This window comes from Agelaius tricolor, unplaced genomic scaffold, assembly GCF_023055355.1.
Source record: "Agelaius tricolor isolate 1412-34295 unplaced genomic scaffold, bAgeTri1.0.p SCAF_59, whole genome shotgun sequence".
NCBI classification, from domain to species: domain Eukaryota; kingdom Metazoa; phylum Chordata; class Aves; order Passeriformes; family Icteridae; genus Agelaius; species Agelaius tricolor.
This window is the reverse complement of record NW_027269319.1, coordinates 267,101-288,517: the sequence shown is the minus strand read 5'-3', so window position 1 is coordinate 288,517 and position 21,417 is coordinate 267,101. Positions and strand designations below refer to the sequence as shown.

At 40.9% G+C, this 21,417-nt stretch overlaps 1 protein-coding gene across 2 annotated transcripts in view; it reads left to right on the top strand.

The window, feature by feature from the left end:
- Positions 1-21,187, top strand: part of MCC (MCC regulator of WNT signaling pathway) — a 184,166-nt gene extending 162,979 nt beyond the window's left edge. For both annotated transcript variants that reach the window (XM_071456495.1, XM_071456496.1), the window contains 4 exons: positions 5,199-5,405; positions 6,345-6,442; positions 16,462-16,584; positions 17,626-21,187. In XM_071456495.1, coding sequence (XP_071312596.1) covers positions 5,199-5,405; positions 6,345-6,442; positions 16,462-16,584; positions 17,626-17,806 — 609 coding nt within the window. In that variant the 3' untranslated portion in view covers positions 17,807-21,187. The remainder of the gene's footprint in view (positions 1-5,198; positions 5,406-6,344; positions 6,443-16,461; positions 16,585-17,625) is intronic.
- Positions 21,188-21,417: the final 230 nt, after the last annotated feature.

The following is a 21,417-nucleotide window of genomic DNA, read 5'->3' as shown; positions in this document are numbered from 1 at the left end:
GATGTCATCCCTAATGCTCTCTGGCAGTTGGTCACAAGTCCTGAGTTCTTTAGGCACTGTTGCAATCTATAGCTCAGTCCAGAGACTGAGCAAAGGGTAGGCTGTGTAATGACTTGAATTAACAGAGTTTTGGAGAAAACCTTGGTTTATATGTCCAGCTCCTAAGATGTGATCTAGAAAAGCTGATGTTTACTGACCAGGTGTAGAGCTTACATCATTTTAAGTCTGTCTTCTGTATTGATTTTGAGAGGTGAACTAAAACATAGGAACATACCAAAGGCAATACAAGTGTATGTCTGCATTCAGAATTTGTCTGGTTTTGATTCAGTTTAAGTTTAACTTCTGTATTTTAGCAAGTGCTAATTTAGCCAGCTAATTGCTGACATGTCAGGTGATGGTGTTGAGTGGGACAGAAAATCCTAATAGTTTCATGAGCTTCTAAAGTTATAGATTTTTGTTTAGATGTGCTGCTTCTGGCTAAGCGGTAGCCTGGTGATGATAATTATGTTCTCAGTGATGCTGCTTTTCCATGACGACAGATGCAGTTTTGCAATAATGCCTTCATTATTCACAGTTCAGGAAAGACTGCTTGCTAGAGGTTGGGAGATGTAAAATTATGTTACTTGTTTGAATACATTGTGACCAACAGCAAAATATTCCCCACAACGAAAGCATGCAAGATGTACTGTAAGATGTTGGTAGATAATCAGATGTGTATTTCAGATATCACACTTCCTTTTCCTTTTTTGCATCTAGATCTTCCCTGAAATCTCTTGTTCACCATTCTTACCTCTATTTTTCAATTTTAACTTACTTTATTTTCCTAGTTTTATTTTAATTTAAAGGTAAGGGCAAACTGTGGAGCTGTATCCCTTGTGAGGTACGGGTCTTGTCTTCCCTGACTGTCAGGAGCACCAGCAGTTGCATATCATAATTTCTGGTACACTTCTGTGTGCTGGTTATTCTTTTGTTCACAAAACAGTCATCTGACTTGTTTTTGACACACAGCATCCATTTGACTGGACCTGGCACATTGGGTTTTCGCTGCAGGAATTGCCTCTGCAAGAACATTTTCTTCTTGATTGGGTTGTGTGGAATGCATACAGAATAGACACACATTTTGCATAGGTGTGTGAACCTACCTTCAGCCCTTCGCAGTAAAAGAGAGTTGAATCTGAGGTCAGGACTCATTTTGGCTTTCTGAGTATATTTTTTGTATCGATTATTTGAAACATGTATCTTACACAGAACAGCATATAAATATGCCTCCTTTTGAAACAAACGGAGAATTTAGGTTTCCTTACAGTATTTTATTTAACTTGAAGCAGATGGACTGCAGAAGACTTCATTGTTTAGCATTTTTGATTTGTTCTCTCTGTTCCACATTCTTAGCAAGGGTGATACAGCTGGACCAAGCTACTCGATGATTTCCCAGCATTGCTGGGTCTTACAATCTCCTCCTGTCTTCCCAAAACTTGGTTCTGTGTTGGAATCTCTGGCACATCTTTTGGCACCTTCCGTTTCTGATTTCCAGTAAAAGCTGATCACCTTGTCAGTTTGAAGTACCTTTACTACAGTAGTTCTTCATTATTAATTAGAAAGGCAGTTTGAGGGTTGTTTCTCTGCTGCCCTGTTTATTATTATTTTTTTACTAATCCAGAGCGTAAGAAGTAGTGGTCTGCCAGTACTCCTATAAAATTCAATTCTTTGCTTCAAGCAATAATTAACCACGTTTCAAATACATTCTCGTCCACGGTTTGTCATCATTGAGTAGTCTTGCTTTGAGGTCAGTTGTTGTCATGCCCCAGTTAGCAAGGAGATTACTTCTGATGGGTGTAAATAATTCTTGGTTTACAGCCTTTCTGCATTTCAAAGGACTTAATCTAGATAAGAAGTCTCAGCTTTCTACACTGATAATTTTTCCTCTTTTGTGTACAGGTGTTGATAATGTTGCTCATGATGTGCATTGAGACTACAGTCCTTGGTGGAAAATGTTAAGTATTCTATTGTCCACCTTTGTTACAGCCATTCATGCTCTTACAGATTTGTATAGTGAAATACAGATAACTAGAGCATGACACTTACCTGCTGTGAGGTTTGTTTTAATTCTGAAGGTTGGTACATCCCACCTTGTTTACTGTGGTTCTCCGTGGCTTTTTGTGACTTTTAAAACTTTTTACCACATTAGAGTCCTACATGAGCAAATCAAATGCAAATTTTGATTTTGAGAATTCTGTGGTGTTTCTGATTATTTTGAATCAGAAGATTTTAATTTTCATTCAAGTTTTTGCCCAAAACCAGGATTATGTATGACTGTAAATACAAAATATCCCTCAATATTAAATTAATTTGTCCCAAAATAACTGCTGGATTTGATACCTGAAGCTTGCGAATTTGCATGGATTGTCTTAAGTCTTCTGCAATCCCCTAGAACAGGGACACTTGCTACCTCCTCCTTCAGGGTTTCATTTAGTGAATGCCACTTGTGCTCACACTCTGAAGATGCAGGTGTGTTAAACTGCAAAACTGCTTCACAGCAATCTGTAGCTGGAAGAAAAGGGAAGTAGTAAATATATGAAGGTGGCACTGTCTTTTCAATTAAATTTAGATGCAGTCTTTAGAAAATATTTTCATGGGAAAAATTGCTGCATATTGATTCTCTAAGTAAACCTGAACTACTTGAATTTTCCCAAAATGGCTGCTGCCACTCTGCCTCACGCATTGCATGGGTCCATACCACAATCCTCAACTGCAGTTCAAATTTATAACCATCTTCAACCTTTCCATTCCCTCCTGTTCCTTCTCTGTGAGCCTCTGTAAGGCTGGCTGACACAAGCTTTTTAACTTTTCCCCTGCTTTGTTTTTGCTTCTTTACTTCCAAGTCACATTGTTTTGACATGAGAAGAGTAACATATGGGAGGTGCGTGATATGTCTTCTGGGACAGGATGCAAACTGCTGAATTCATATGTGATGATCTAAGCTTACTGTCTTCATAAACAAAGGAGTTAAACATTGATCCTCAAATTTATTTTGAGCTTGGATAAAATAAAAAAATAATGAATATTTATGGAAAAAAAATAAGTTAAATCTTTGCATGATAAGAAAAACCTGTTCCACGCATTGGTTATTGTAGTGGATTAATTTACCTTTTTTTTTTAGGAAATAAATGTCTCTTATTTCTGGGCTGAATTTGCCTGGCTTCATCCTCTAGCCAGGAAAGATTTTGTCATGACCATCCCATTCAGACAGCTGAAAGTATCTTTTATTCATACAAGTGTCAAAATACTCTGTTCAAATTACTTCTCAGCCTTCACTAAGAAGGCTAAGTAGATTAATGGCTTTAGAAGTAGAAGCTTAAGAAGTTAAATGCATACACTTGAGTATATCAGACCATCCAGTTCAACTCCTATAACAAAATTTCCCCATAATTATTTATCAGTATTATTTACATTTTTTACTGTTGACAGAGGCAATTAATGGTAAGTTTGCCTAACAACTAAATTTGTGTAAACCGCATTGAATGAAACGGGTTATGCTTCTAACCTTCTGTTCACAAACAAGCAGATGAATAAATCAGTGACTTTAAAGCTTAATACAAACCTTTCCGAGCCTCTCAGGGTTTTTAAGATAGGGATTTTGTTTTTGCATGGTTCTGAATAAGCCAGTGATGCTAGTAACTGTGATACACCTGTGTACAGTGTTTAGTCTTAATCCAGACAGCAAATTTTTGTAGGCATTTAAATTCCCTTCAACATAAAAAGTTTGTCTAAATATGTGTAAAGATTTGGTTTTGTATAATGTATGTTAATAATGGCTAAAATATGAACAGCATTATTTTTGAACAATAAAGCAAGATACCTCTGTTATTTTTGTGATTAGGGGTTTTTTGTGTTGGTTTTGTTTGTTTGGTTGTCATTGTTGTTGTTTTAAACAAATAGTGACTTGTTCCTAGGCTGGCCACACAACAAGAAACTTCTGTCTTTCAGAGGTGTTTACATAGTGAACAAGAGAAATGTAATGCAGAAAATGTCTGCATGAACGTAGTATTCACCCATTAAGTGACCTCTAGGGCAAGGCAAGCTAAACAGTGAAAACATGACTCTGGGTTGGGTTTTGTTTTTTGGGGTTTTTTTTTGTTTGCTTGTTTTGGCAGTCTTTTGCTTGTTTAGTGGTGGTTTTAAGCACATAATGTAAATTATGTATTAGTACTATCTCTTTTTTTTTTTGTTTTTGGTTTTGTGGATATTGGGTTTTTCTGGGTATAGAAAATAACTAGGCATTTCGTACAAGAAACATTTCTGACGTGTTAATCGTAGAGAGCCTTCTGGTTCAGGAATAACCCATCATTTGCTTTTCACAGGAGTTTTGGAGCATGTCTTAAAGAAGGGTCATTGCACTCACGCCCTGCTCTTAAACTTCTGCCCAGCCACTGTCAGACAGATGTTAAAACAGAGGTCTGTCCCTAGGCAGCAGACATTGTGTTACAATAGGTGACAGCCCTGTCAGAAACAAGAAGCCAGCTCTCAGAATTGAGCTTCTTTCTATCAAGTACCACTGTCCATCCTCTGTGGATTATATTTAGGGAAGAAAATAAATGAGTGCATTTTTCTGTCAAACTCAAGTTGTGTATACTTGGGATTCTGGTCACCTAGGGGAAGGAAATTATAAATGGACATCTGATGGTGCCATACTCAGTTGCTCTTCTTGACATAACTCATTTTACCACATGGTATTACAAGGCAGGAATAGGTCGTAGTCTCTCAAACCCCTTCCACTGTAATGAGATTAATTTTTGGATATTAATAAGAAACTGAAATCTTGCTTTTAGGGAGATGTTTGAAAGTCATACACTTCTGCTTTTAAGACAATGGTCTCTGAAGGACAAAGTAGAACCAGAGAAATTTCAGCAGCTGTGGCAATCCTCTCAGATCTCTGATAGTCTAATTCTAATTTTGCTTCTGAGCTTATTCCTGAAGATGATAAAGGGGTGGCAGGGGTCATCATACTCAGACTGAAGATATACAGGTCTTTGACAAATAGCAGTGTGATTATAAAAAGTCATCTGGATGTTGATAGTTTTCTCAATGAAAAGACTACTTAGGTTATAAGAGTGGATGAAAATCTTGTTTAATCTCATCTTTCATTAGGTACCTAGTCCCATGAAGCAGCATGCAATAATACAATGTTTCTTCAACAGGAAGAGATGGCAGAGCTCAAGGCGCAGCTTTACCTGCTGGAGAAGGAGAAGAAGGCTTTGGAATTGAAGCTGAGCACTCGAGAGGCTCAGGAGCAGGCCTACCTTGTCCATATAGAGCACTTGAAGTCTGAAGTGGAAGAACAAAAAGAGCAGAGAATGAGGTCTCTCAGCTCAACCAGCAGCGGAAGTAGAGACAAACTGGGCAAGGTCAGGAGTCAAGCTACATTTCCAAAGTTGTAAACATGATTAATTAAACCTTTCCTGTCCCTATTGCAGTCTTTAGCATGTTAATCATGCTCTTATTTTGTCTATATGCAGATCTTCCATCTCTTCCCTAGTTGTGAGGTGGTTCCTTCCATGCTGTTACTTGAGGACTTTGAAGAATTGGTGTTAGGCATGGGCGCAAATAAGGGTGTTTTGAGGACTACCACAAGGCCAGTCTTGCCAGACATACAAGTTGCTGTGGTTGAGCATGTGTTTTGCCTGTTACCACTCACTAGAAACACTGGAAGGGAGTCTAAGCAAAATGCCATTCTCCCATTAGCACTCATTTCTATGCAGCATTTAGAGCATTGTAATGACAATCTCTTTCTCCAAGTCAGATTGTAATAATTTGAGAATGAAGACTCTTCTCCCCTTAATGCAAAATAATGCAGAATAAACAGATTGCTGCATTTGCAGTAATAATTTCCATTAAGAAATAAATACCTTGGAAAACTTTATCTTATTTTTAGTGCTGTGGCCCCAGAAAATGTCAATAATGTGTTTAAAAACAAAAACCAAGACAAAACATCTTACTTCCTTATTCCTGGCAATACGTCATCGGAATTTCTTGATCCCGATGCCTCTTTGTTTCATGTCTGGTGTCAAAAGAAATATAAGGAAGGCAGTTGCAGTTTTGCACACAGTAGCAGAATTCTGCAAGTCGGTGAGCTGTGGTGTTTTAAAAAACATTTAGAGGCATTTGTGAAGTATTAATCTGTTTAGTCCATTTCTTGGTATGATGATACCCTGCTGTGTTGCTGTAGCATTGTGTTGTCTATTTCACCTCCTTTTTAAAAGTAGCTGTAAACTAAGAGGCTTTCAGAATTTTCCCATTAAGATGGTCAGTAATTTCTAATCAGGTGGCTTTTCCTCCTTTGTCAGGAATGTAGTGATGGCACCGCAACACCGCTAACCCTTGCTGAGCTGAGACCATACAATGAGAGTGAACTGACTGCTGAGCTGACAAATGCACTCAGGAGGTAAGCACAGCTTCCCTGACCAGGGTCAGGACTTGTCCTGTAGGTCCAGGGAAAGGTTTATTTCTGAGCCTTCACTCTAACTCTCAAGTGGTTTGAAGAGTGATCACAGATTTGTCCTGTGAGAAGGAGAACTATCAAAGTCCTTCTAATTTTCCCCTCTCTCCTGCTGTTGTTCTTTAGCTCCTGGTGCTCAACTCTATTCTCCTTGAGGTTCTCCAGAATTCAGTTGAATTTTAGAAATAAAAGAAACCCTCAAAATGGCAGTAATGACCACTATCAGGCAAGACTATGAAACATAAAACAGTGACATGCACATTTCTTTTGTGTGTTAAGAAAATGCTTAGTAAAGACAGGATTTGAAGTGTGATCTTTGGTTAAGACAGTTGGCTGCAGGTTAGAATTTGGGTAGGAGTTACAGGAGTGAGAACTGTAGGCATTTTGATGACTCAGATGCTCCATTTGCCTCCTGAGTATGTAAGTGGAGCCACTGTTCAATTACAAATGACATTGTGTGAGGCATTAGCTTTCCAATGGGAGAGAAAATTGATGTCTTGACAAACAGCTTTTAACAACAGCCAGGTTTTAAGCCTAAGCTTTCAGTACAGTTATACATTAGCTAGATACTTGATTGTGCAGCAGTTTTTCCTTCACCAGCTGTGTGATAAACATAATAACAAAGAAATTCATCGTTTCGATAATAGTTTCAATACTTGTTCCACCTTTACCAAGAAATGGCTATCTAGTACCTAATCGGGTTGTTATATTTAGAACCTGTCCAAAATGCTGCTAAGAATTTTGGCTGGGAAGAGTGTGTCTTGCTTTACCGGTGTTTGCACCTTCTTTGATGGTGGAATGTCCTTTCAGACAGCTGTGGTGTTTCACTCCTGAGGTGCTTTTTTTTCATAGGTGCAACGTGTGCTGTGCCCAGGGACACTTAAGGCATTATGTGAAAATGTAAGATCATTACCACTGCAGAATCAATACATCTCCTACCATTTGCTTAGTAGTCTGGCAGTTGCTGAGTACTTAGTTTGCATGATGCAGGGAACAAAATTCTGTGGGTAAAATAATCAAAACTCTCATTTGTGTGTGGGTGGATAGAACCCATCAGCAAAGTAATTCACATAAACATTGCAGAGAGCCATTGGCCTCCCCTGTATCCCCCACATTGCTCACTGCTGTGAGCTGCTCCACCAGCATTTTCTGCCTTCACTCAAGCTGCTGCTCTTCCGGCTCTTGTTATTTGCTCCTGGATTTTCAGAAGATGCCAATGACCTTAGTTAACAGAGGTTTGAGTATAGTCATGAAATGTGGTTTGCTGACAACACAGAGAAAACAACCTTGCTTTATCTACTAGGCCTTAAGTTGATTAGCATGGATTTCCAGCCAAGAGCCTCACAAGTACAGTTTGTCAGGCAGAAATGGAGAAGAAAAATAATCGGATTAAACTGTACATAAATTGTGAAGGCTCTCTGTGTAATGGAAATACAGCTGTACTAAATGTGATTGCTGCTGCAAGTGGGGCTCAAGCACAGCTCCTGCAAGCTGTGTAGACAGGGTATTTTTCACCCTATTCAGTGTGCCAGCCAGATCAGGCTGAATGCTTAGCCCTCCTTACCCTGAAGTCCTGTCTCTGCAAGTCAATTGAAGGTCTGTCTAGCACATGGAGAAAGCTTACTGCAACCTGTTTAGCCACAGCTATGCTAAAAAATACCAGAAGTCCCTAACTGTTCTGGACAAATGGGTCCTCAAATATCACAGTGATATTTAGACTATCGCAAATCCACAAAAGAATTCTAAAACTTATCAAAGTCCCTTCTCCTCTGTGGGTGCATCCTCCTCACCTTGCCAAGGAAGTAGGACCAGAATACAAAGGTATTGTATATTGTATACAAAATACATTTAAGGTATTAGTCCCAGTAACTGTGTTTGCTGAGGGGTGGAAGTGGGAGGAAATGTGAAACAAGTGCAAATCATGCTTTGTGGTCCAGAGGCAGTATTTAAATGCCAGCATTCAGGACTGTTTCAGGACTGGTTACAATTGGTGCATATGTCCAGCAATTGGTTCTCCCTATTGTTTCTCCAGGCAGTAGACAGTTGTTGAGGGGACAGCAATTGCAAGGATAGGGGCAGAAATCCATTGGTTTTTGAGTCTGTTTATCAGAGCATGTGATATCAATCAGCAGCCTTGCTTCCTGTTCCCTCCTTATCCCATCATTACAGAGACCAAAGCTGTCTGGTTGCTCCCTCCTCTGCTACTTTCCCATTCTGTCCTTCTGTTGCTATTAAATTGTCAGGTTCTTCTCAGTTAATTGAAACAGAGTGAAACGCAAATAAAACAGCAGGACGTAGTTATGCTTTGTGTTTTGGTGTAGTTTGGAAGCTTTTATTTGCTCATTGTCTGCAAATGGCCATGCAGCAGAACAATCTCATCCAGAGAGCCAGGCTGGCTTCTCTCTGCAGATGTGGATATTTTTGTAAATCTGAAATCCAGTAGTGTATTGTGAAAGTTCTGTTGGTAGTGCCCATCAGCAGAAATTCAAGGCAGAAGCAGTTCTTCATCTATTGTGTAGATGAAGATAATAATAATAACGTATTTGTTCTAGAACAGCTCAGGAACAGGATTTCCCGTAGTAGTGCTCAGCATAAAACCCCCTGTTACTGGCTTTTTACAGAATTCACTTGTCTTTTAGATGGTCACTATGCTAGCTGGGAGAAATGTAAATTATCTTTAAGTCCTATGCTGTTAAAGCTACATCTATTACACCAATTTCTGGTGTTGCAGGCTAAGCTCACTAATTCAGACATATTCTATTCCAGCCAAACATAAACACTTTCTGCCAGAGCCTTTAAGTTTTGATTTTCCCTCTGTCTTTTCTTAATGGAATGATGAAGTGCTTTAATGGGCACAAAGCCTCTTCTTTCTTGAGTCTGACACATTCATAAACAAGATTTTTGGCAGGAAATACCTTACTCTTGAGAGGGTAGAAATGTATTCTCAGCAGCCTCATGGCCCGGTGCTGACACCTTGATGGTTGTGCCAGAGGCCAGTTTTATAAGACAAGATCTGGTTGAATATCCCAAAATCAGACACATGACGCAGTCTCTGGGGGAAGACCTTAAATGAGTTCTCTTTCTTGCTGGTTTGGTCTCTTCTGCTGGGGCAGGACAGGGAGCACTGTACATGACTTGTATGAATTTGTAACTCAGTAGACACATACCAGGTTATGCTTTAATGCAAGTAAATGCGTTGGAGGTGGCAGGGGGGAGGCAGTAAGAATTCTATTCTGCTTTAGAAGGCTGATGATAATGATGATAGAACGAATATTTTCTTCTACTAAGAAGTTACTTTCTTCTACTTGCATTCTGTGAAAATGGCCAAGCTGGCAAGACTGAGACTTTTTCCTCCTGTGAGGTCCTCCTGTGGTCTATGCTTGTATTTTCAGCTGCTGGTAGCTTTTCTGTCTGTGTAGGGTTGTATTTTATTCATACATTATAGAATCATTTATAAATCATTAAAATGCTTGGCTAGGAAGGATCTAGCAGTACCGGGCAAGGACCGTGGCAGGCAAAACACTTTGTAACTAGATTGACTGTTCAGACTTCAGCTGCATCATTATTTGGCACAAAATTATGATCCTCGATGGCTGTGCCAGGATTAGATGAATCGTGTCAGTCTAGACATGTTTCAGTATCTCCCTCACAAAAGAGTGACTTTCCGTCTGGCAACACTGCAAAGGATCTTTATATTTACCATGCCTGACGACTTCTATACGAAGAGATAGTGAGGGATGCTACTAATTGTGAAGTCACTGTGGAGAGAGAAATGAGTAGTTGTCAGTAGACTGGCAAAGAACTCTTCTTCTGTTAACAAAAGGTGCATTTTGCACAGAGCTGTGGTCCCACCTCTCTGGAGTGGAAGCTGCAGGTATTTCTAGTAAGACATGAAAAACTCATCTTATTGCCATAATTTCCTGGTGTCTGTTGGGACAGTACAATGTTTGTTGCACTCTTACGTCCTTATCCCTGTCTGAAGACCTCAACTGTGTTTCGTGCCAAACTTCTTTTCAGAGAGCAAACATTTCAATAGAACACTGGGCCAGGGCATGGCAGTGACTACTTCCTGACACGATGTCAGTGAGAGAGAAATCAAGGCACCTTCCTTTATTTTAAATTTCCATGAACTTCATGTGATGGCATCTTAAGCTTGCATATTTTCAAGGGCTGACCTTAGTTTCATGATAGCAGCATTCATTAAATTTCATCGATGAAATTCAGGCCTCGCTGAGCACGGTAAGGCTGTCTCAGAAATGGAAACAGAAATGTCTAAAACATAGCATAACCATTCATATTTAAAATTACTCTTAGACTTTTCTTTGACCAAGGTACTGGACAAACATGCAGTGGGTAAAAGTAGAGGGAGAGAGACAGAGGTTTGTGTTCTGGACCTACTGATGCATCTTTGGCTGCTTTCTGTCAGTGTTTGCTTATTTCTGTTCTCCAATTACCACATCAATTAAATGAGGAGATAAGCAACCCTGAGGCATTTGAAAGCCAGACACTAGTACGGCTTGCAGTCATCGAAAATTTCAGAGATGTCTCTTTTTTGTGACTGTCCAGTATCCTGCTGTGGTTTTCCCTTGGCTTCCAGGGGGTTTCAGAAGGCATGGCCTGTCTCTGGAAATCCCTCTGGAGAATCTCACTAAGAGAAACCTTCTCACAAGAGGAGAAGTGACTCATGGTGATATCAGGGACAGATTGCTTAGAAGCACCTTGAGTAACTATTTTTACCATATGCCTCACAGACAGCCATGATTTGTCTTTTTCTCCATTTTTGACATGGTAAGTAGTTCTTACCACCCTGTGGTTATCTGAACTGCTGAGCTGCTATGCACTTCAATATAATCATCACAGGGAGCTCCAAATAGCTCCAGGTCTGGAGAGCTTCCAGGCTGGGTTGACAAAGCTGGGTGGGAGGTTTGAGCACCGAGTGTAGCAGGCATGCTGCTGCCTCCCTCCAGGGCTGTTCTCCCTTTTTGCTGCCAGTATATTGCTTCAGGACCACACCTGGCCTGTCTCCCCACTGCAGGTGGTGTAACAACATGCCTGTGTTGAGATCTGTTCTGAGCATCTTGGCAATCAGCAAAAAAAGCAGTAGAGTATTTTACACCAGTAAAGTGGTTTTTGAAGCACCCTCTGTCACCTCTGCAAAGGGAAAGGCGTCCTGTGCACAGGTAGCTGGCAAGCACGGGTGGTGCTTCAGCAGGTGAACCAGGAAGACATGGCATTTGAAGGGGTTGGCTCTCTTGGCATTTGTGAAGTGTTGCCTCCTTAAAACATTTATTATATTCTGGTTGTTTCCCTTAGCAGGCTAAGCCAGACCAGTGAGACAGGCGTGCATTCGAATTAGCTTGGGGATTCTGCATGCCAGCCTGATGTAAGATGTTAGTTTAGACTGCTGATGAAGACAGAATTTATCTGCATTCCTTTTAGATGTCCAGCTGTTATCTCCTGAGAGGAGAGGAGTCAAATGCCTAGGAAAAACAATCATGTGTCACCCTGTTCAACTGGAAAAGTCAAAGAGAGGGGAGTGAGGGATGGTGCTGGGTTCATTACAACAGGAGGATATCAGGGAAGGAGTAGGAGTGGAGTGGAGTGTGGAATGGGAAGTACCTTCCTTTCAAAGTAGAGGCCTCGAAGATAGCTAAGATAGCTATGGACCGTGCAGGAGGTACCTTCCCTCCCTCCCCTTCCCCACCCCCGTGGCCTGGGCCTGCTCTTCCAGCATGGATAGCTCTGCCAGGAATTATCTGTCGCCCGGGGCTGGCTGCTGCTGGTCCGGCTACATCAAGGCTTTGTGCCTGCAGAGCTCAGGGGCAGGTGCTGGGCTGAACCTGGTCATCCCACTCCTCAGGAAGAGCCAGGATTTGAAGGGATCTGCCCACAGCAGATCTCTTTTGATGGGTAAGAAGATGTGTCCTAGGAATGGCAAGAGTTCTCTGCCTGGCTGTGGGAAAGTTTCTCACCTCTTCATTTGGAGAGAGCTCATTGTTCCTCTTTTGCTTCAGATTTGGCAAGAGCTGTGGTGCTCTTGACCCCAGGGCAGAGGGCTGGTAGCTTTCACAAGAAAGGAGCTAGCACCAAGCCAGGGGCAGAAAAATCAACTTTCTGCGTGCCAGAGAAGAGCAGCTTCCCGTTTGCAGCACTGGGGAATTTTCAATGAAATCAGCAAGAGCAGGAAAATCTGGGAAGACTTCTGGCACATGAAACCTGAACAAGTCTAGAAAAGCCCAGACAGGAGGGAAAATATAAGGTGCTCATGACCTTGCTTACATTACAGTGTGCGAAACATGGTGTCAGTGTGTGGAGGCAGAAACAGTTTCCTTTATGGCCCTGGCAGAATTCTTGCTGTCCAAAGTGGCAGCATTGAAACCAGAGAACACTAGTTAGCCCCTTCCTATTCAGCCATCCTGAAGCAAAGAATCCTTGAAAACCACTATGCAACTGCCCACTGAGTGTTTTGATTGTGAAAATACCAAACAAAAGTCTTTATTACCAGCATATTAGGCATTTCACTGAAAATAGTGGTTTTAGCTGATGTTATAGGCTGTAGGCCCTGAATACATTTATTCTGAGCCTTTCCCTGGAAAGGGAGCAGTCAGGAATTTCCCCAGCTGACTTCTCAGCAGCAGGGAGCCCTTGTGCTGGAAGTGAGCTATGCCCTCAGATCACAGGCTCGTTCCCTCTTCTGGGAATACTTGCTCATTTTCCCTGCGTTCATGAAGTGTCGTGGCTGTGTTTTTTGCAGCCCCAGCTTGCAGTAGCCAGTTGGAGGAGGAGCTGTTGGGATAAGGAGCAGTCCAATAGAGTGGGAGTCAGGGGCTCACAAAATTTGTGTTCTCTGAAAAAGACTTCCCCTTCCCTCTTCCCATCAAAATACACAGATAAGTGCTTTCTTGGGACACTCAGAGGTCCCCCTGGGGCACAATAGCAGTGTGAGTTTGGTGTGTCTCTTTCCATGAGAGTTTGGATCTTGGGGTCTGGAAGACTGTCTGGCAGCAGCAGACTGTGCCTACATCAATAGAATGTTCCATATGTCTGTCACATCAAGTGCAGTTCCATCCTTGGCAACTTCGACATGTTCTCATTGTAGAGACGTGGTTCATATGCAAAATTGAAAATATTCTGCCATATTCAGCCCTGTAGTGGCTGATTTTTCACAGCTTGCAGTCAGGGAAGTGCTGTGGTGCTGGAAATCCCCTTAGGACAACACCTCAGGATTCTGTATAGCTGCTATTCACTGCCTAACTACACAGTCAGTTTTGAGGAAAAACAAGTGTGGACAATTTCTGGCCAAACTGAGGTGATCAGTGATTGAAACTGAGGGAAGCAGGGGGAGTAACCACTGTGAGGCACGGGGTTCTTACCAGCCTGTGACCTAAAGCTCTGAGGTCTCTCAGCTGCTGCTCAAACAGAAGATATGGCACCCTGGGGAAAACGTTACATGTTTTAGTGTGTAATAGTCATTAACCCTGTGCATCTTCATTTCCCAGAGAAACCCAAGGTGTTTGCTCTGCATTTGCTGTTGCTGCTGCGTGTGGCTCCTCAGGTGTGACTTGTTCTATGAAATGTCTCTTGAAGTAAAGATATTTAGATAGGCAGTTTTAAAATTGTAAAAGGGTGTAAAAGTAGATCCCTATGTGTTGTTTTTTTCAGATTTTTGAAATATTTCAGCACATGCAATCAAACCACCTGTTGCTTTCCATGAGATTAAGGTTGAGTAGGTATTATCTAGTGCTGTTTCACTGACTGCAAGACATACTGAAAAGCCAAAAGAAATACATGTATTTTACTGGTGCCAGTGTAAGTTTGAGTCATCTATAGATTTGAAATGTTACCCACTGTTTCCTGGTTCAGAAGGTTCAGAACTGGCATCTGAAAGTTAAGTAGCTTGAACAGAGTGCTTACCATTCTGCTGGCTCTGTGTCTTTGACACGCATCAAGACAAGGATGTTTTAGACCAAATATAAAGAAATATATTTTGATGTTTAGCTGAGTTTGGGCTGAACAAGGCTGGTTGAAAGGTGTGAGTGAAAAACAGACAAAAGGTGATATCATTGTTTTATCAGGTAACAGTCACCATAGCAACCAAACTTTACCATGCATGAAAAGTTCCTCAAAGTCTTTCTACTGTGTTTCTTTTCCATGCAGCTCTTGTTACAGCAGGTGTGTGTGAAGGAGTTTAGCTTCAGTGAACTGTGGCTCTACAGGGCTCTTTCACATGGGACTGTGTGCAGTGTTTCCACAGCAACACCTTTTCCTGGACATGATGTTAGATCAACCTCACATGATTTTGAGATTTCTCTGCCCATCTAAAACCTGTGCATGTTTCTTCCACTGGACTTGCTGTTCACACTAGGTTGTTATGCTGGAATTGGTGCTACTGAGTCTTCCCCTGAGACTCTGGATGTAGCAGCTGTTGGAGCAGAGAAGCACCAAATTTACCCTCCTCTGCTCTGTCATATCAGTAGTACGATGCCACAAATGCATTAGGTCTGGCCTCTGCCACATCTGATCTTTTCTTGTTTGTGCTCTGGTTCTTTTACTTCTTGTTTTCTTTGCAGAAAACAGATTTTGGCTGTAGACTGTGCTGAGCATTTCTGACTACTGAGATAGAATATAAAAATTAAAATTTACCTTTGGGATGGATGGCAGTGAACTTCTAATTGCAAGGGAGAAATATTGTGTTACTTGAAAGCAGAGGGTGTGTTCCTTCAATGAAGGGACGTACAAAGAATACTGATGATTCTTCATCAACAAGGGCCCTCTTATGTCCTTTTCCATTTGGCTGGTAACCCAGCTCTGGAGTCTGTTGGGATAGACTGCTAACTTGGAATATTTCCCCAGCTGACTTTGTGAAAGCCCTTCTGTTGCTGCTGGAGCTGGGCGCTGTCCCTCTCTCCAGTGATAAAAGGCTGCCATATCCAGGCCTTCCTGGGAACTGCATGCTGCTGAGCTGGGATTCCAGGAGGATCCCTGTGGTCTCTGCAGAGCTGGGGAAGCTTGCACAAACTTCAGGGTATTAATTCCCATTGGGCTTATATGGGAGCTGGCAGTTGTCTTGTTATTGAGGTGAAAACAAGTGTGCTCATGTAGAAGCACTGCAACAAAGCAGGAGGGAGAGGTGGATCACTGTAGAGTGGTTCTAGGCAGCAAAGCACAGACTCCTTGTAAACACACAAAGTTCCCTCGTGTCAGATTTGATGTTGCAAAATCTGTGTCCCAGTTGAGCCCAGCTCCATGTCATTCTTAAAACACTTTTTTTTTCTTTTTTTTTACCCCCTTCTAAATCTTACATTTTTTTCTCTGGGCTATCTGTGCAGAGTTTGGGTCACAGAGAAAAACTCCTGGAACAGTCCCATGTGTGTGTAGGTGTGGGCTGAGCAGGCATCAGCCATCAGCTCTGGAGCAGGGATCTCCCCAGGAAGAAGCACCTGCCTCATGCCACGTGCTTACCTGGGAAATGTGTTTTAAACCCAGCTTAATCCCCCAGCTGTAATGCTTGCTCCTGCCCAGAACTTCTATCTTGTTCACTTTTTCTTTCCCTCATAGAGATACTTGTAAGTTGAAAATGTTATAAGATACTTTATTTCTATTTTGTCACACTTTGTGTAATTAGCTCTTGGTTCAGAGTTGGTGAGTAAGTACAGATATTAGCTATTTATGTATCTTATTTATTAGTGTGATTCAATGCATACAGCATCATGATCTACCAGAGAAGTTAGTTTACTCTTTTGTCTGCTATTTCTCTGATCGTGAATTCTAAAATGGTGAATGTTATAAATACCAATCTTTGGAAAAGTTTAATGTAAGAACTACCTCTTTTATTATCCTAGTAATAGTAAGGAAAATATTTGCAGCATGTCAAGCCAGCACAGGACAACTGTTGATACACTTCCAAGCTGAAGTACTATTTCTGTTTTGAAAATCGTTTTCTACCTCCTTTTCTCCTGATCCAGGGAGAAGAAACTGAAAGCAAGAGTGCAGGAGTTAGTGAGTGCTTTGGAGAGACTCACAAAGAGCAGTGAAATCAGACATCAGCAGTCTGCAGAATTTGTTAATGACCTTAAAAGGGCAAACAGGTAAAGGATCTACCAGCAGATGGATGCATTATTGGTTTATTTTTGCTGTAGTGTTCCTGTAAAACACTAATATTCCACTTACCTTAATGAGAAGTTTCAGGACCCTCATGTTCGTCCACATGTCAACACTCCAGGGTTATAGTTAGAGAAGGGGGAGGTACAAACCTCCCATGCAGGCCACTGACAACTACGTAGTTAAGAAGAGAAAGCAGGGAAATAGGTTAATCTCAATTGAGTTTCTAGTAGTGATTGCACAATTTAAAAAGCAAACAAAAATATTTATGAATCTGTTACTTTGTTTTTAACTCCTCCTTTTTCTTTGGCTCCAACGTCTTTATTAATAAAATGTCTTGGATGATCACACCTGAGTTCCATTGCTCACTCAGGGCACTTTTCTTGTACTGTATTGGGATGGCCTAGGAATATGGTGGACTGCAGCTGCCCTTCCTGCAAGCAGCCTCTGACTCACAATGTGGTTTTCCTTAAATTGCATTTAAAAGCCTTTGTGGTGAGAAGCAGCACCCATCTCAAACTTTCCAGCCCAGTCAAGGTGGAGGCACAGAAGCTACTCAACAGCTAGCAAATTAGCACAAGATGCCGTCCTCTGAACATAAATCTTACTTCTTTAAAATGAAAAATGCAGAATCAGTCCTTGACTTTCTAAGCAGTTTCTGGCCATGCAATGTTTTTATAAATCACATCTGATGTTGTGGTATGATCTTCACTCATAAACAGTGGTATGAGAGGTCATCAACAGCAACCTCCATCTGTCTCTTAGAACCATATTTAGTTTTCTTTACCAGTTTACTGGAAAAGGTATGTGCTTGCCCCAGGAAAGACACAGACATGAGCATTGATCTAGGTTTGGATCAGAAAGGTTTGGATCTAATCCATTTTAAAGCACTGGTAAATGCTGGGAAGGGGATCAGTACTCAGCCTTTGAAGTTCCCTGAAGGTGGGTCTTTGGGGTAGATTTTTTGTAGCACTTACTCTGAAACAAGCCTTGTTTGAATTACCTTGTATGCCTTGTGTTTTTAACAGCAACTTGGTAGCAGCTTATGAAAAAGCAAAGAAAAAGCATCAAAACAAGCTGAAGAAACTGGAATCACAAATGATGGCCATGGTGGAGAGACATGAAACCCAAGTAAGAATGCTCAAACAAAGAATAGCTTTACTGGAAGAAGAGAACTCCAGACCACACACCAATGAAACTTCACTTTAAGTGCATCTCGTTGAAGGATGCTTAGTGCCATTACAACTTACTTTCTTTTGGAGGTTGACTTCTGGGTAGCTTCAAATGTTAAAAGCTCTGATTGTCAATGCTGACAAAACTTAAAAGCTCCTTCTCTGGGATCCCAGAGAGGTATCATGGGGATAATAAAAGTGTTAACCTTAAGGACTGTTTCACAATGTAAAATGGCAGTGCCTGAATTATCATGCTATAATTGTGTTCATTGTCTGTGTTGTTATGTCTGTATTCATACAGCTTCTCTTTCCCTGTCACCCATGGGTGACAGTGTCACACAGCAGAATAATTCATGTTAAGAGGTTTTCATTTGGGTAGTTTGGAGATTATGTGACGTTTTCCCAGTCCCTGAGCTCTCTGCACACAAGTCCACAGTATCCTCATGACTCGCTGCTGTGGTTACACCACCAAACAGGCAGTTGCAGAGTGGGGGTGACAGCCTGGCTGGCTTTTTCTTTTCGTCCTGCCTGCAATTCTGTTGCTCACAGTGCAGGTCAGGTAGGAAAATTCCTGTTGGTTTGGGAAAAAAACAAAGAAAGCATAGTTGCATCTCTGAGAATTATGATAAAAGTGTAATTCTTACAGTGCATACAATGGCCAAAGGCTGTGGGTTTCACCATGCCACACAGACACTCTGTGCCAAGGGTGGGTAAGAAATTACAGAAGACCTCCTGGTATTTATATTGCATGGTGTTTGCAACTACTTTGTAGAAAAAGTTGTTTTTTCTTGCTATATACACTCTATCCAAGGTTTTCTTTAAGAAGCTGGGCCATTTTTGTCATGTGTGTTGTGCTTCTTACAACTTACTGTGATCAAGAGGTAGAATGTCTTCTTTTTATCCTTTTTTTTTTGACCAAAAAAAGGTACTTAAATAATGTACCTGTTTAATATTGAATGCATAGGCACAAAATTATAGATGTGTAGATGTATGGATATCCAGCCACAAACAGAATGTGAATGGTGAAGTCTTACAGTTTTCTTAGGTTAGTTTTTGTTACTGCTAACATTATCTTGTTTAAATCATGTATTACTGTATTATCAAACTGACTGAAGTGCAAATTTTGGCTTGTTAGGTAAATGAACATTAAGCAAATCATGGGGATCAGGTTGATTTCTGTAGGGATCAAAATACAGGAGTCTGCCATAGCACCTGTTATATTCAGAATTTGCTTTTTTTTTTTTTTTTTTTTTGACAGAGTATGTAAAAAAGCTTTATGTGTGTTTTTAAAAAGCCAAGCTATAGTCCCTTCACTGTGTTAGCCTACTGCTGTGTTATGCCTCTGCTTTGCATTTTCCAGGCTGATTTTCAGTGAATCTGATTTCAGGAGATGTTTATCGTTTTTGCTTTACATGTTGAGTTGCACCTCAAGTTTTTTACTAGTGTATTTAGAATTATGATAACTTTTCTCATTTATTGCTCCCATTACTAGTACTAAGGAAATATTTGAGAGAACTCTGCCTACTGTTGGGTTAGGTCAGACAACATAGTTGCAGGAATTTGTGTTCAGAATGTGGCATTATTGTTAAGTCTTGGTTACATCTGGAAGTGCAGCAGTTGGTTTTCCATCTCTTACTGCTGTAGCTGCTGTTGTCTTCTGTCCTTAGAGTAGTTGTTCCTACTTCTCTGGAGTCTAGTACATCATCCACAAAGCCAGCATCACATGTGGTTGATTGCAACAGCAAATTAAAACAATGCTGATTTCAAAATTTTTAGGTAGTGATGTTCTGGTTTTTATCAGTCCTCTTTCTCAGAATAATTGCACTTCTTAATTTATAATGTGACTAGAAATTATTGCAAATGAGTCTCTTGAGGGAGGAGATTGATTTTTTCTGTCTCTGTGGTTCTGCTTAGCAGTTCTCTATGGTGTTTCCCCTTTTTAGGCCCAATTTTCTCACGCCCCGGAGGGTGGGGGTTTGCCATCAGCTTCAGCAGCTGAGCACACTTGTTCTGAAGAACCACAAAGGAAAGTATCCACCATGTGCTGTGGCAAAAATGTAGTTACACTTTTGTCTTCCAGCATCTGAAACACCCGTGTGACTTGAGGTCACTTCAGAATGTCCACGTGAAATACCTTTCACTGGAGAAGACAGGAACCATACTGCACTGAGCTGCCTCTTAGGCTCATTTTTCCCCCTATTTAGATTAATGGAGTTACAGGATGGTTTGGGTTGGAAGGGACCCTAAAAATCATTTTGTTACAATCCCTTTCTGTGGGCAGGGACATCTTCCACTGGACGAGGTTGCTCCAAGCCCCATCCAACGTGGCCTTGGACATTCCAGGGATGGGGCAGCCACAACTCCTCTGCACAACCTGGGCCAGTGCTTCAGTGCCCTCAAACGGAAGAGTTTCTTCCGTAAGAAATTCAGATACTCTTACACAGAAGCTGCAGCCTCAGTGTTTTTTCCAGGCCTGACAATTTGCTGATTATTTCACTACATTTAGCACAAATCATCTGTGCCAGCTGTGCTCTAGAAGTGCATTAGAATTATAAATCATCAGTAAATGTAAACCAGTCCCATTTTTTCCCCATAAGGGTTGTAGATGTAAAAGCAGCACTGGTACCATCCAGCCTCAGCAGTAGCCATAGTTTGCCAGACCACCAGTTGATTTATTTCCCTCAGCAAGCAGCTACTGCATCTGGGAAGTGGTCATAGGCTTAATGTTGCTGTGAAAACTGTTCATTAGTTATAATCAGCTTCAGCTCCAGTGTACCCCATTCAAATGGCACCAACCCTCAGAAAAAATGCCAAAAAAACCTCAAACTCCTTTTATGCAACTCTGAAGTACCAGCACACCAGAAATACCTGAGTGTGCAGTGCAGAGTTACAGCAACTTAACTCTCTTAAAGCTTGTTGCAGAAATAATAAATTTGCAAAGCAAGAAAAAAAGGTGATTCCTGCCAACCTAAGTCCATTCATGAATTAATGAGTGGACGTTTTTTGATTTTCTTAAGTCACCAGAGTGCATGAAATTTTTCTATTTCACTGAGTGCTTAGAAAAAAATCACTTTTTTTCTAATTCTATGTGTAAATCTTCACCAGCTTGAATGTACTGTTAGCTTTTGCAAAGCACGTGTGACTAAGTTTGCATTCATGTCATGTTCTACTGGTTTTGTTACTTTTCTCCTCCTCCAGTATACTGCACCATGAATTGTAACTTTAGAAACTTTTCACCTTACTGAATTAGCTTTAAATGTGTTGCTACCTTTTCGTTTCCAAGCAGCTGTAAAATAGCTATTTTGCGTTCATTTGATATAGAATTATAAAAACTGCATTTATTTATACAGAGGCATTTATAACACTTATTTTACAAATGTTCTTATATTCTGAATAAATTTCTAATGCTGTTTCTTTGTGTTGGGAGTTGTTTCACTGTGGCTTGTCACCTTGCTGTTGAATGGGACTGCATAAAGACACCTTGGCACAAAGATCTCTCATCTCCAAGCTAAGTTACTGAGGGAGATGGTTTGACATTGTCAGTAAAGTTCACTTAACAGAGCCATGAAAAGTTGTTAAGAACTCAGATATGGCCACAGGTTTTTGAACATCAATTTAGTACATCTTCAATGAACCATTTATGGAAAT